Source organism: Panthera leo, chromosome C1, assembly GCF_018350215.1.
Source record: "Panthera leo isolate Ple1 chromosome C1, P.leo_Ple1_pat1.1, whole genome shotgun sequence".
Lineage (NCBI taxonomy): Eukaryota > Metazoa > Chordata > Mammalia > Carnivora > Felidae > Panthera > Panthera leo.
Window position 1 is genome coordinate 190,312,735 of NC_056686.1, and position 14,997 is coordinate 190,327,731.

Sequence of the window (14,997 nt, forward strand, 5' to 3'; positions counted from 1 at the left end):
CGGATGGGAGACGGTGCACATGACGAGAGCCCGCGCGTGTCAACTATAGGGCCTGCCTGCTTGAGGAAGGTTAAGCAGCCAGCTCACACCGCGAGCCTGCACCGTATCTCTCTGCCAAGAAGCTCAAAGCCTGCGATGGACGTGAAGCATCCACGCCGTCCCGGGCACCTGAGTGCTGATGGCAGAGATGAGGGGGGCGACGGCGAGGGATGTGGGCCTGGCAGGAAACACCCCTGCCCAGAGAGGCCTCCACCTGGCCAGCACTTCACTTGTTCTCAGCTTTGCTAGAGTCACTGCATACTCTTAAAAGAAGACTTATGGACAGGTCAGCGGGGAGCGGTGGCTGTAACAAGAAAGGGGATGAAAAACAGAGAAGAGATGACCTCAAAACCATCAGGGATGCCTTCCGGCTAGATGTTTCCTATTAGATCACATATATTATTTTCTTTCATTTCACGTACTGGTATACTCCACGCCTTAGGAGCTCGTAGGCATGGTCAAAACATGTTGATTTTCTTTTCCTGGGTGGGGTATAGAAAGTAACCTCGCTGGGATGCTGGGTGGCAGCCAAGTTAATTGGCAGGTGCCCCCTCCCCCCAGAGGCGCAAATCAGAAAATCTTTGCAGTGCTGCTGGTCTCAGATTCTGTCTTACTGCAAGTAAACCAAAGGTCTCAAGAATCAATTGGAAAGTGTTGGATTATGTTCAGAATTCAGCGAGGCACCAAATGGATTATCCAAACCACTTTGTGCCTGAATTCCTTTATTCCTTTTTAAACTTGGTTTACAGGGATGCACTTGAAGAAATCTATGTGTTCAACACACACACACACACACACACACACACACACACACACACAATTTAATAATTACATCAATCAATGCTATCCTTACCTCTTAAAAAAACTAGGGATACACTAATTGTGTATCCCTACTTGAATACACTTCTGGTTTTCTTTTGGGGTGGTAAAGCAACCATATTAGCATTTTTCTTTTATTTTTCTTAAATTTTTTTTAACGTTTATTTATTTTTGAGAGAAAGAGACAGAGCATGAGGGGGAGACACAGAACTGGAAGCAGGCTCCGGGCTCTGAGCTGTCAGCACAGAGCCCGATGCGGGCTCGAACTCACCAACAGTGAGATCATGACCAGAGCTGAAGTCGGGCGCTCAACCGACTGAGCCACCCAGGCGCCCCAGTTTTTCTTTTAAAATTAACAAAAACGTATACCATCTGTGACATCCAGCTTTTAAAACAGATGTTATCATGTTATCACAGTTTGATGATCTGGGTGTCTTATGCTTATCTGGGTGTGTACCATATACTGACGATCCACTGATTCTTCTCAGCATTATGGACACCTTACTGTCAAGTTACGACCTCGAAGTGGGACATGAGAGTCAATGGCTGTTAGAGCTTGAACCCTCCCCTTTGAACAGAGACCCATTTGTCACTTGTGATGTAGCTTTCACTGTAACATCTGTCCTGGGTGTTGTGCAGCCATTGGAGCCAGCAGGGAGGGCTGGTAGACTTTAGCGTTCACCTGCAAGCCTGTTATTGAGTTTATCTTCCTGAAGGAGAAACCAAGGTATCTAAGGATTATTGATTTGCCTATAGTGATTCAGTGAGTCGGCAGGGAGTAGGGAATAAAACCAATTTCCTGGCATCATTTCCCATGCACACAACCCCTTACCTTGCAGCGCCTAGACTAGATGCCAAGAATCCATCTCAGAGAATTTGATCAAAAAACATATGAAGGGTGATTCTGAAACCACAGAAGCATTGAGAAAGTCATAAAGATGTATAATATATGATAGCATTTACCAGCTATAAATAGGAAGATGCAGGGAGAAAAATAGAGACCTTGTAAATCCATTGGGTCAGGAGAAATAGAAACTGCTTAATATTTCATTAAAAATGGATTTTCATAAATTGCACTTTGGTATCTTTGGGTGCAAGACAATATGTAAGGACTAAGGTGTTGTTATTCATTACTTTTCATTATTCATAATTTGAACCGTTATTGAGCGAAAACATCAACAAGGTATACTCTCCCTCTGAGTGGGGCACTCATCATGTGTTTTGGGCACTATTTGAAGCGTATTAAAACCCACAGCACTCGTCTACAAAAGCACTCAGACTCTAAGGGACAATGGACAACTAAAATGCCCTGTTACATTGCTGGGGCAGTTCTAGTTGGACACTCTTATGCAGAAAGCCTTAGAATCTGGGGGCCAGCAAAGACCTTACAAATCAACTCATTTAATAGAGGAGGAAGTTGAGGCCTGGGGGAGGTGGAGATATTTGCCCACACTTACGAGTTAATCTGCAGCGCAGTGTCTGTCCTGGCTCCTGCCTCAGTGAAGTCTGAGGATTTTTTTTCCCCACTCCACCACACTCAGCATGAAAGGTGTATCACAGGTTTAATCAAACAAGGTGGGATTCCTTCAGCAAAGGGTCCAGAGAGCAGGGGCAGATCTGAGCACAAAGTCAAGGGCAAACAGGAAACCAAGAAGGATAAGTTGAGGCCACACTGAATGAGGCTTCATGTGGTTCCAGGCAGGGGCAGGAGCAGAGTGAGCAAAACGGAATTAGAATGACGCGGAGTTGGAGCGGTCAGCTAGGTGGCCTCAGCAGAGAAACCGCGTGCTCGTCCCCTCTCCGACTGGGGCCACCGTAGGCGGAGATCCAGGGGGCTCACCCAAAGTCTGGGACCTCGTGCCTCTGGGGGAAGACCAACCCCCTCGCCAGACTGGGTCACTCGCATGTGCGCGTGGCCACGCCCACGTGCAGCCGCACTCACGCACATGCCTCACGCACATGCCAGCCGCCCAAAGGCAGTCCAAAGACACAGTCATTTCCTTACTGAGCGGGAGGAAGGAAAGGTTTCGCACTGTTGTCTGCCAAGGCTGAAAAATGAAGGGGTCAGATAAGATAAAATTGGATATTAAAAACACATAAGACGTGCTGTGTTTCTAAACGGTACCAGCGTGGTGTATATGTTGTGGATTAGCAGCCGTGTTAAAGTTCAAATCCACTCAACGCTCCACTTCTGTATTCACATGACAAATCAAGCTTCCCCCCGCCCCCATATGAACTCCTCAGCATCTCCGGATGGAGGCCACACACAGTCACCTTCACCGTCCTCAGGGAGCAGGCTGGTGGTGGCCCCCCACTGCTCCCAGCACCCTCCCCAAATAAGCAAAGTGCTGCATTTGCTCCTGCCTTGCCAAAAGAACAAAAACAAACAAACAAACAAGAGCTTCTGCCTCATGCTGAATTCTAGGAGGACTGAGTCATCTCATTCTCTTGGATTCAGTTCCTCCATTCCTTTCTCAGAGCTGCAGCGTCCTTTAGAAGCACCCAAGAAGCCATGGAGTGGGCATGGCCAGGCCAGAGCCGTCCTGCACCCTGTCCCCTCCTCCGGTCATCCTTCTCCAAGATTAAGATCACAGAGGTTTGGTACCTCTCTCCCCTTCTCCCCATCGGCCTTTCCCCAAGTGTCTGACCTTAAGCCTCTTTCCTCCTGTTTCCCTGGCCATTCTTCCCTTGTTTTGTTTTCTTGCCCCTCTTTGTCCCCCATCACTGTAAAGGAAGCAGCCAAATCAAACCTGTGAGAGAGACCCCGGTGGTCAACCAGTTCTGCCTCTTACTCCCTGCAGTTAGCAAGGCAGCAAAGGAAGGAACTTGGCCTCAGGGCTGGGCAGGAGGCTCCCCAGCAAGGAAAGGGAAGCAGCAAGCTGGGCAGGCTGTCGGGGGGAGCTCCCCTGGGTCGGTGGGCTTAGCACCAGGAACAAGAGGTTTAAACTGAATATGGTAGGCCAGTGAAAACCTGTTTCCTCCTCGCCTTTCTTCCATCTGTCTTAAATGAGCCACCTCCCCTCATCTGGTCGCAAAAGGTGTAGCGTCTCTTACTCTTCGCCCCCCCCCCCCCAGGCCATCAGTGCTGTGCTATTAAATGGCTCTAACTTTTGACCTCAGCAAGTGGGAAATATGAAGGGTTCAAGGTTGCCAAATGGCAGAGTTCCTAGTTACAGTTCATGGGAAAGAAAGAACCACGTTGTTAATTAGCTCTAAGCTGCCGTGCAGCCCACTGCTGTGACCTAGAGCTTTCTATGTCAGGATTATAAACACACATCCCTGAACAGCAACTCCACCTCCATTCAGCCCATGCTTGGAGACCTTAAGGGCTCCAAGACTCCTAGCCACCAACATAAACGCTGCAAATTTATTAAAAGAGATGACAGTCAACATAGGAACCCACAAGCCTACAGCCTAAAAACATGGCAGGGGCTTTGGATCCAGACAGACATCTCTGAGCCTCCATTTTCTCGTCAATAAAGCAGAAATAATAATACTTACCTTCTGGGGCATTATAGAGGTAATTGTGTTTACACAGCATCTGGCTCAGGGGTATTCAAACATTCCAGTTTCCCCATCGTCTTGTCCCAGCCCTGTCATGCCCAAATGCCTGGCATGCTATAGGTATCATGAGCTGAAGTATTTAGTCCCTCGACCCAGAAGAAATTGCTACGTGTTGCAGAGTTGGCCGTGAGTAGATTTGCAAAGTCTCCTGATTGTTAGAGCTATGACAGGTATGATTTAGAAGTGACGGTTGGTTGGTCTCTCCCTCCACCCTTAGCCAGAGAAACCAAGAGAAACTCATATATACTTGCACCAGCTACTTTTTTTTTTTTTTTAATGGAGAGCACAGAAAAGCATAAGGTCCATATGGCAGTTATTGATTTGGGCCATCTGGTAAACTAGGACTTACTCCTACCATGTTGGCTTAGAAGCTGCTCCCAAAAAGCCTTTCCTCCCCTAAGAGATGCATTGGTCAGATGGGGACAGGGATGGATTTCATTACAGGGCGGGGATTACAGTGAGAGGAAGCCAGAGCAGGACTCTGAGAGACTGTCTGCAACCCTGACCCTACAACAAAGACCAGAGAGAACCAAAAAAGTGTTGATTGACACAGGGCCATTAGGGGTAGATGGTGGGTGGCCCCATGCTCTCACCCGCTCATGGAGCAGGGAGGCCTCAAAGTAACTAACAAGACAACTGTTGAAGCACTTTGTGAAAATACCCTGTGAATATTCCTATATGCCTGCACCATGACGGAGGGGGGAGCATCAAGTTCGAGCTAGTGGGTGGGGTCTGCCAGCCCTAAAAGATGACCTTTCGGCTCCATTTTTAAAGAATATTCCACTTTTTGTGCCTCTCCCTCTCTCTGCTCCTGAAAGCGTTTTCCTTTTCAAGGCAAACGTGTTTCCCTCTGCTTGCTCTCGGCCAGAGGCAAAATTTTCCTTTCCTTTAAAAGTTTTTGTGAAGACCATTTATTGTTTTCACGTGAGAGCAGTGTGAGCCATTAGATTTTTTTTTTCATGGGGCTTCTAACAAAGCCCCAAACAACAAACGCACTGATTCTTTCTAAACTGGAGGGAAATAAGGTTCAACGGAACTTTTGCACTGCCTTCAAGGACTGTGTTGAGTGGCCAGCCTACAAACCGGGACTTCAACGGCAGTTTCCCGTCTTCCGCTGCAGGTATTCCAAGCCAACAACGATGCCACGGAGGTGGTTCTGAACAAGCTGCACACGCCGCTCCTGACCAGGTTCGTCAGGGTCCGGCCCCAGACCTGGCACTCCGGCATTGCCCTGCGGCTGGAGCTCTTCGGCTGCCGGGTCACAGGTGAGGGGGCGCCCCAGTAAGGCTGGGGAGCTGATGGTGCCCTGGGCTCTGCTCCCCCCTCCAGCCCTCTGCCCATAGCATGATTGCACCACGTGACCTTTCCCGAAGGTCCGCTTTCACCTGGAACTCAGTTTATGAGCATCGAATGCACCCTGACTGCAGACCCTGCCTTGCCACACGCCATTTATCTGTGTCTTAGCCACTCGGTCATTGGCGGCACAAGTGTGTTTTGAAGGTCTGCTGTGCCCCAGGCCCCACACTGGGAGTGAAAGTGGACAGGAAAAGTGAACAAGCAGATGGGGTCTCTAACATCATGACACTTTTTCAGGCTGGTGGGCAACATAGATAATAACGTCGTCAAGCACTGGATAGTTATAAACTAGGATGCGTGTAGGAAGGAAAAGAACAGGGTGCTCCGAGAAACAGTGGCCGAGGGGACCTGACTGTTGATTAGAAATTTGGGGATGGCCTTTCTGAGGAGGGGACACTTAAGCTTGGGGGTGAGTAAAGGTTAGCCTGATGACGACTGAGGGGAACAGCATTTGGAGTGGGAGGAACAGCATGTGCAAAGGATGCAAGGTAGTAACGAGCGGTGATAACAAGTGGAAGCAAGAACCTGACCCTAGGTACGTGTCCATCCAGTTGGGAAAGCAGTCACCCGGGAAGCAGTTCTGGGCTCAGCTGAACTCCCCCCGCGCTCACTGCCCTGGGAGGCTCACTGGGGACTGGTGTCACTGGTGAGGATTCGAGAGCCCTTGGCTAACAGTGTGAGCGCTGAGATGTGCCAGGCCCTGTGCCATGAGCGTTCATGTAGTAACTTATGGAATCCTTACAACAACCCCCGAGAGGTAAGTTCTGCCACCAGCCCTCCTTTAGACCTAGATAAACTGAGGCACAGAGCAGTTCAATCATTTGCCCAAGGTCAAACTGCTAGCAAGCGACAAAACAAACGTGGACCCAGGCAGTCTGGTTGCCAGTCTGGGCTCTTAACCACCGTGCTTGAAATGCAAAGAAATCGGTGCTGGCCGACAGCGTTTGATAGTCGGGTTCTTTTGTAGCTCCCTATTAACGGGAGGTGGTATCCGTTAAGCAGGGTGCCAGCCACGAGCTGTTACGTTCCTCCCCTCCACAGATGCCCCCTGCTCCAACATGCTGGGGATGCTCTCGGGCCTCATCCCTGATTCTCAGATCTCAGCCTCCTCCACCCGCGAGTACCTCTGGAGCCCCAGCGCCGCCCGCCTCATCAGCAGCCGCTCGGGTTGGTTCCCCCGGGTCCCTCAGGCCCAGCCGGGCGAGGAGTGGCTGCAGGTGGACCTGGGAGTGCCCAAGACGGTGAAGGGCATCATCATCCAGGGGGCTCGTGGAGGAGACAGCATCACTGCCGTGGAAGCCAGGGCGTTTGTGCGCAAGTTCAAAGTCTCCTACAGCCTAAACGGCAGAGACTGGGAACACATCCAGGACCCCAGGACCCAGCAGCCGAAGGTAGGTATTTTCTGGAAGATTCCCTAACTTTACCCCGGACAGAGAAGTTCAGTTTGGAGGTGCTGACTGCCCAACTAGGCAGTCTTCACCAAACCCCTGTGTTCTAACAAAACAAGCATTAACTTATACATTACTCTGTGCCACACACTGTGCTAAATGCCATGTTTAATCCTTACAACATCTCTAGAGGGGGAGATTGTTTTGCCGCTCCCGTGTTAGAGATGACAAAGCTGAGGCTTGATGTCTACCTGTGGAGAGCCACAGTTCGGACACAGCCTGACTCCGGAGCCCAGACACCTACCCACCACTCAGCACTGCCTTTCTGTAAAGCGTGATACCCTTTATACCCTCCTTCACATGAACTTTCCTTGGAATTGGCCAGACGTCCAAACGGGATGTAGCTTTTGGAGGCTAAACTGTAGAAACGAGGGGATTACTTCCAAAAACAACTGTTTTGTTGTTGTTGTTTTTGAATGTCACTGCACTCGTTTGTATTTTCCCAGTCCTGACTCTGCTTCGATCTTCCCACCTCTCATACTGAGGCTGGGGAGAGGCGGGAGAAACTCACCCAGGCCAACGCAGCCTGCCCCTCCCACCATCAGGGAAGGAAGGTCAGCCCTCAACACGGGGTATGGAGGAGCCCCAGCAAGGGGAAAAGACATCGTGCCTTTGTCCTTCTCCGGGTCAATCTTGGGGGTAGTCAGGCGTTCTGATCCTAACTGCCAAGTTACCCTCGTTTTCCTCAGAAGAGCAGACCCCTACCAAGGAAGGGGGAATGACGTGTCTCCGTTTGGCTGCCTTTGCTCAGCAAATGTTTCCATTCCTAATGCAGAGGCACGGGCTGGTTTGGAGGCTCTGCAGCGCTGATGTAAACACCCAGCTCACAATTTGGAAGCCTGGAAAGGCTCAGGAGTTGGTAGCTAGAACCTGTAGTGGGCAGAGCAGAAGTTGGATCATGGGTTTTCCCGGGAGAGCTGACCCTGACTCTTCTGGACCATCGTAGGAGCCTGGGAAAGGAGATGATCTTAGCCAGGGTCAGGGCCTGGCCCTCCCGATGACAGTGCCCCCCTTTGGGAATTGTGGGCATCCTGCAAGTGAGGCAGCCCTGCAGCGTCCCTAGGTGCCACAGCCCCTAGCACGTCTCCACACTGGCATCACCCTAAATCGGTGGCTTCTACGTGTGCTCTCGTTTGGGTCCCCCACCCTCCTTTGACCGGGGCAGCCATACTGTCCTCAATTCAGGTACCTGGGCTTCAGGTGAGCTTTGTTGTGAGAGAATTGGCTCTGCTGAACAAAACTAAGGAACATAGTCTCAGACTATCAAATGTGTGATGAGACGATGTTGTCATTAGCCTAGAGAAGAGGATGGCTTTACCTTCAGCGACCTCAGTGACCCGAGAGCTATCAGTGAGCTGGGTCTCACATCTAGACTTTGTAGCTTTGCAACAAGAACTTCTAAGACAACGGGCAAAGCAGCCTCAAACTCACTTCTCCAGCCAAGTCCAACTTAAGGCTTATTCGGAGCCTAATTCTTTCCCGAGCCCTCGGTCTCCCGTCCCAGGATAGAAGACAGAAGCTGGCAACTGCCACTTGCGTTTGCTCCCTCTTTTCCATGTTTCTGGGACCCTAGCCATCTTCCAACTGAATCAAAACCTCGGTCTGAGAATGGAGCTCCTGTGGGTTGTCATGTCCAGTGAGATAACTATGAGGCTGCCTTCTGGATGGAGGAGAAGGGCAGGAAGGGGAGAAGGAAGAAGAGGGGGAGAGGGGAGGGCGTCCCACAGAAGAAGGGCTGAGTGGCCTGTCTCCCCTGCAGCTGTTTGAAGGGAACATGCACTACGACACCCCGGACATCCGAAGATTCGACCCCGTTCCTGCACAGTACGTGCGGGTGTACCCCGAGCGGTGGTCTCCAGCAGGGATTGGGATGCGGCTGGAAGTGCTGGGCTGCGACTGGACAGGTAAGGCCCGCCTTCCACTCCAGGGCTCTCGCCCGCGGGGTCTCGTGAGCCTGGCTTCCCGGGATGCCCTGGGAGGAGCTCAGACCATGACACGGATGGGCAGAGGGGGCAGCCTTCCCTGCTGAAGCTCTGTCAGCTCGGAACCTGACCCACCCCAGGCCCTGCTGTGTTCCCCTGCCTCAGACCACGGGCACCGCAGCCTCTGGGCTCGGGACAGTTTCTCAAGGGATGTGCTTTGTCTTTTTTGAAGGATCGTTTCAGCTCTCCAGCCCAAGTCTCTCAAAAACAAATCGTAACCACACACGACCCACCCAAATTCAATTAGACCCTGACTCTTCAGGCCAGAAGGCTGTGGCTGTTGATTTAGGGAAGAAAAAAACCCCCTCATGATAATAAAGTAATCGGTTTATGTCTGAATCTGGCCTCCAGATGTCAGTGGCTAAGAGACTTCATTTTCATTTTGAAGCCACATCTGTAAAAGGCATTTATTTGCTCAGAAGGGACCCTGTTGCAGGGAAGCTGACGGGAATAGGACTTCTTCCCGGTGTGGAGCAGGAGTCTTGTTCATTCCTGCCCGCCCCCTCCTCAGTGGCCCAGGCTGGTGGTGGCGGGGGCAGGGGGGTCCTCTAATTCTCCTTAATGTGGATAAGGCCCACCGAGCATGCCCACGCTTCTGGTTTCTGGAAAGCACCCCTTTCTTCTGAGTCAGGCCCCACCTTCCCTCCGGGCACCTCCTGTAGCAAAGCTGGCAGCAGATCTCACCCGGAGCTGGCTCACTGCCCTCCAGAAGGAGCTCAGGGGGGCCACATGAACCCAGTGCCAGCAGGAGCAGCACACAGGCCGAGCCACCCTCCCTCTCTCCACCAGAGCCCCAGGTATCTCCATTTTCCTGTCTGTGCCGTACCTGTCGCCAGCTCACCCAGCAGGGTAGCGGGAAGGATTAATAAGGGCATGTCGGAGAAGTGCTTCTGGCTCCCAGGGAGCAAAGTGCTGCCCGTGTGCTGGCCATGATGGCACAGAGGAGGAGCCCCATTGAGGCACACAGGCTGGAAATCAGGCCCAAATTAGCCTCTCTCACCTTTGGATTGAAGGCAGCCCCAGTGAACACATTTTAGTGGGAAGACACTTTATTCCCCGTCACGAAGGGGAAAGGCCAATTCGCTGCAGCCTGCACGTCAGCTGTCTGCTTGCAGGTGCTGAAAACTGCCGTCCAACAGGGGTACAAGCTGGCTTCATTTACGGCCTTTTCGAAATCAAACGGTTAGAGCTGCAGGGGAGCCAGGAACTTGTAGGCCAGGGGCTTTTAAACATTTTTGACCATGATCGACGGTTGAAAATTTGTATCACAATCCACTTGACTTGCAGGCACACACTCACACAGTGTGTGCATGTGGGCTATAGCGTACTGTTAAGTGCCTGGGCCCTGAGCACAGATTGCCAAGTAGAAGCCCTGTCTCTGCCGATCGCTGGCTGCATGACCTCAGACGAGTTACTTAGCCTCTCAGCATCTTGGTTATCTCAGCTGAAAAACGGGGATGATGAGAGTGTATCTACCCTCCAGGGTTGTAATGAGGATTCAGTAAAATAATGGATGTAAGCTGCTTAGACTGCTGCCTGGCACCTAACAAACCTGTTATAATGAGTAAATACAACGGAACGAAAGGTTCCCAGATCAGTGCTCATTTTCCCCATGTGAGCGTACTCTGAAATATTACAGTTCACGTTCAAAAAATGCTGGCCATGACCCGACACATTGATCCCACAACCTGCTAATGAGTGTGGCACACACTTTAAATCAAAAAACAAAAATCACATATCTAGGCCAACCTCTCTCTCACAGATGGGGAAACTGAGTCCCAGAGAAAGGAAGCTACTTGCCAGAGGTTGCTTAGGTAGCTGGATGCTGACTCCTGCTTCCCTCCTATGCTCTGGCCTTCCGTGCCCTGCCTCTCCCAGGCTGGCCCTGCTTTATGACTGGCAGGACAGTTGCTAATGTCCTTTTCCTCTTATTGCCCCCCTACCCCAACCTGGCCCAAATTACCCTGGTGATGGTCAGCAACAGGTTTCTCATTTCAAAGTCCTGCCTGGCCATTCCTTGGAACATCAGAGTTGGGGCTTCTTACCCTCCGCCCAGCCTCCTTCCCTTTGAAGTCTCTGACATCTGGTTTCAATTGCAGGGGAGCATTGCAGTTTGATGGGTAGTTACCTCTGAGCTCCCAGCAAAACACAGCAGACACGGCCCCGCCTTCTCACTTTCCTTCACACGCCCTGCCCTCTCGCCTCATCAGCCCCCCGTACCCCTGGATTTGACATTATCCGTGCCAACCAGCTTCCTAACATCCCCCAGAAACTATTCTCCTAGGCCATGTGGCTTTTCTGCTGTTCAATTTCCCATTCCTTCAGCGACTCATCCCTGGTTCACTTCATTCCTACCCTGAAAGGATAGCAGGAAAAATAATAGGGCTGGCCTGAGTCACTGCAGCTAAATAATGTGACAGGGCGGGCTCACCTGTTTGTTTGTGTTTCAAATGATTACTTCTTGCTTTGCTGCCCATAGTTTGCTTTACAATCGAGTTTGAGATTTTGTGACACAGTGACAAATCTGAGCTTACAAATTAGGACGCTTCGAGGTTATTTGCTATTTACTGTGAGCAAGAGGCAGATACGGCAAAGGGAAGTATGAAAGGTTATGTGCGTAGTATTTAATAGCAGAAAGGTGGGAAGTCGACCGTGAAAAAGCTATTCAGCGTATTTAGCGATTTCCTTCAGCTCCTGGCTTTATTAAATGGTATCCTGAAGTGTGCCTGACAAAGGTGCCTAATCACGTACAATAGTGCAAAGGAACATGTATAGAAATGGGAAGAACAATGCATGAGCTTATTCGGAGAGTCGCGTTGGAGGGCAGCTCTGGGATGAAGACCCCACCCCGCAACACACAGACTTGAGCGCCACTTACCAGAACCCCTCCTGGCCCCACCCAGGGCCTGACTCATTGTTTCGTTCATTTCATAAGTAAGTTGCTGAATGAATGACTGGCGGGAGCAAATAGACAAGTGAATGGAAGGGTGAATGAATCACCTAGAGCCCAGGTCAGAACTGACTGCCTGCAGCCAGGTTTGGCCCGGCCAAGCTCTGCTGCATGCTCCTTATTATAATACTTTGGATAAGTTGCCAACACTGACAGGTCTAGAGATCTCCCATGGGGATTTTTGGCTTCGAGTGGGAAAAAAAATTTTTTTGCAAGATCTGGCCGCATTGGGCCACGTCCCCTCAGGCCTTCAGGGTGCTGGAGCCGGTCCTGGTGGCCGCCCTTAAACTGGGCGTGCGAGATCCCCTCTGCCACCTTCTATCCCCCACTCTACTCTCCTGGCCCCCAGTCAGCTGTCTTGCTTACAGTAGCCGTTTGCGTTCAGTAAGCATTTGAATTTGCCACACCCTGACCTGACCTAGAGGCACAGGCCTAATTACTTCCACCAAGTGGAGCATGAGTCCCTTTGAGTCCATATTCCTTTCCATTCAGTTTCGTGCAAACACGAACAACAATGTCTGGAGTTACACCTCCCCAGCTGTCTGGCTTGGCTCTTGGCTTCGCTATTGTGCTTCTGATTATCTTGTTATAGGTGGGCCGCATCAGTCAGTTAGCTTGGGTTCCATAAAAGTTCTGTGTGAGTCAGAGAAGATTGAAAAGAGAACATCCCTTCCACGTAAAAGCAGGGTGAGTCGGCAGGAAGGCACGTCAGGAGCCACCGAGGGGCAGTGCACAAGAAGCTCATTTCATGAAACACCGGGATTTTCTCAAAACTGTGTTAGAGGGATACCGTTCATTTAGGGGGACACTGTTCATTTCGTGCACGTGCGTATCACCCACGCTTCTGTCGTAGACAGAGCACCCAGAGCACGGGTTAGCCTGCCTTGGGGTCAGCTTCACCCACGTCCACCATGGCCCCACGTGGCCTCTCATGCCGGCTCCAGGACCTCTGCTGTGGGGTAAAGAGCACGGATTTGTGTCCGTGCCTCTGTCGTGGCTGTTTCTGCAGCTTGGGACCATTCTTGCTCAACTCAGACAATGCTCCTAATTTGTTGATAGCTCACAGAGGTGACTCCGGAGCGGTGTGTGTGTGTGTGTGTGTGTGTGTGTGTGTCCATCGTTAGTAGTTATCCTTTCTTCCTCCTCTATAAGCCCACACTTAGGGGCACCTGGGTGGCTCAGTTGGTTAGGCATTCGACTTTTGATTTTGGCTGATCCCAGGGTCTTGAGATGGAGCCCCACATTGGCCTCCTCACTGGGCGTGGAGCCTGCTTAAGGTGATCTCTCTCTCTCTCTCTCTCTCTCTCTCCCTCCCTCCCTCCCTCCCTCTTTCTCTTTCTCTCCCTCTGCCCTGCCCCAGCGTGTTCATATGCGCACGCACTCTCTCTCTCTCAAAAAATAAAAATAAATACATAAAAAGGAAACTTAGTTTGGGGCATCTTCCTCTTGCTGGGTTTCAATGCAGACTGCCATACACAGTGTTCATTCCCCTTTCTTTGCCATTACGCAGACTCAAAGCCCACAGTAGAGACACTGGGACCCACTGTGAAGAGTGAAGAGACCACCACCCCATATCCCATCGATGAAGAAACCACGGAGTGTGGGGAGAACTGCAGCTTCGAGGACGGTGAGAATTGGGGTCAGAGTCATGGTTCATCCGGGATGGCACGGTGCTAACAGTCAGAGCCCGCTGGTCTGTGGCTGGGTCAGGGACCCGGGCGTCCCATGGTCAGAGGTCAGGGAGGTGTGTGAGGTCAGAGGCCATTTACAATCGCTCTGGAAACACTCAGATATTGGAACAAGCGGTACAGCCTATAAGTGGGAACCCAGTGGTCATCAGCTGAGGTAAGAGTCCATCCAGGGAGGACCCCCCACCCCTGCTTTGAGAAGGCTCCCTTTCCAGCCCTCGCTTGGCCTCATTAGAATCCTTGGCCTTTTGCTACTGAGCTGTGACTCCACCGTCCAGTCAGGTGAAGATCTGACGGTCGTCTGGCTGACTCGGTCTGTGGAGCACGGCAGTCAGGTTAACACAGCAGTTAACCACTCCTCGACCGAATTTCGCTGTGTCTTTGCACACTGCCCATTGAGAAAGCGTGATAACCATGGCTCCATCAAATGGCACATCCCATCCTCCATGGGGTGAGCCCAGGTCAGCGACAGAGGCAGGAATGGGCAAAGGCACCTCAACCCTTCCTTCAGATCACAGGGCCTCCTGGTTCCGGATCAGCGTCTTCACCTGGGCACCCTGCGTCACCTCCTTTCTCATCTTGTAAACACATCCGAGTGACATAAAAACACTAATTGGCAGAGCCCAAAAGAACATCACCTTACTGAGTGTGAGGACATTCCCAACAAACCACAAATTTCGGAACACCTGGCGTTTCTGGCTAGAATGTAATGCTCGCCAGCCTCCATTTACAGTACATTACTGATCACTATTAAACCTTCATTAAATGAGATGAGGGAAGACCAGTGGAGGGACTTGGGGAATGGCAGAGACACACAATGTAGCCCCCACCCAGTAGGTGGACGGCGCAACCTGCCGAGGCCATCACACCGGCCACTGCGGTGTGAGCGGTCGCACTGATGGAGTGGACGGCTCCAAACAGTGACTGCAAAGCAGAATGGGCGGGAAGCCAAAAATAAATGCTGAAGTTGTGTGACTGAAAAATGATAATTTAACGCATATGCTTTTAGGAATGTGCTTTTGTATATCGTGTGGGCGCGGGGACGCTCTTGGTCAGGGTTAGTTGAATACAGGATTCTGACATTTTAATGAACTTGTTTTTGTTGTGTGAAGAGGAGAAAGAGACTCGGAGAATCTTCCGAGGCGTGTTTC

The 14,997-nt window shown here is 51.1% G+C and overlaps 1 protein-coding gene across 3 annotated transcripts in view; it reads left to right on the forward strand.

The window, feature by feature from the left end:
• Positions 1–14,997, forward strand: part of NRP2 (neuropilin 2) — a 116,506-nt gene that overhangs the window by 53,910 nt on the left and 47,599 nt on the right. For all 3 annotated transcript variants that reach the window (XM_042949850.1, XM_042949851.1, XM_042949853.1), the window contains exons 8-11: positions 5,543–5,687; positions 6,820–7,169; positions 8,986–9,130; positions 13,669–13,785. In XM_042949850.1, coding sequence (XP_042805784.1) covers positions 5,543–5,687; positions 6,820–7,169; positions 8,986–9,130; positions 13,669–13,785 — 757 coding nt within the window. The remainder of the gene's footprint in view (positions 1–5,542; positions 5,688–6,819; positions 7,170–8,985; positions 9,131–13,668; positions 13,786–14,997) is intronic.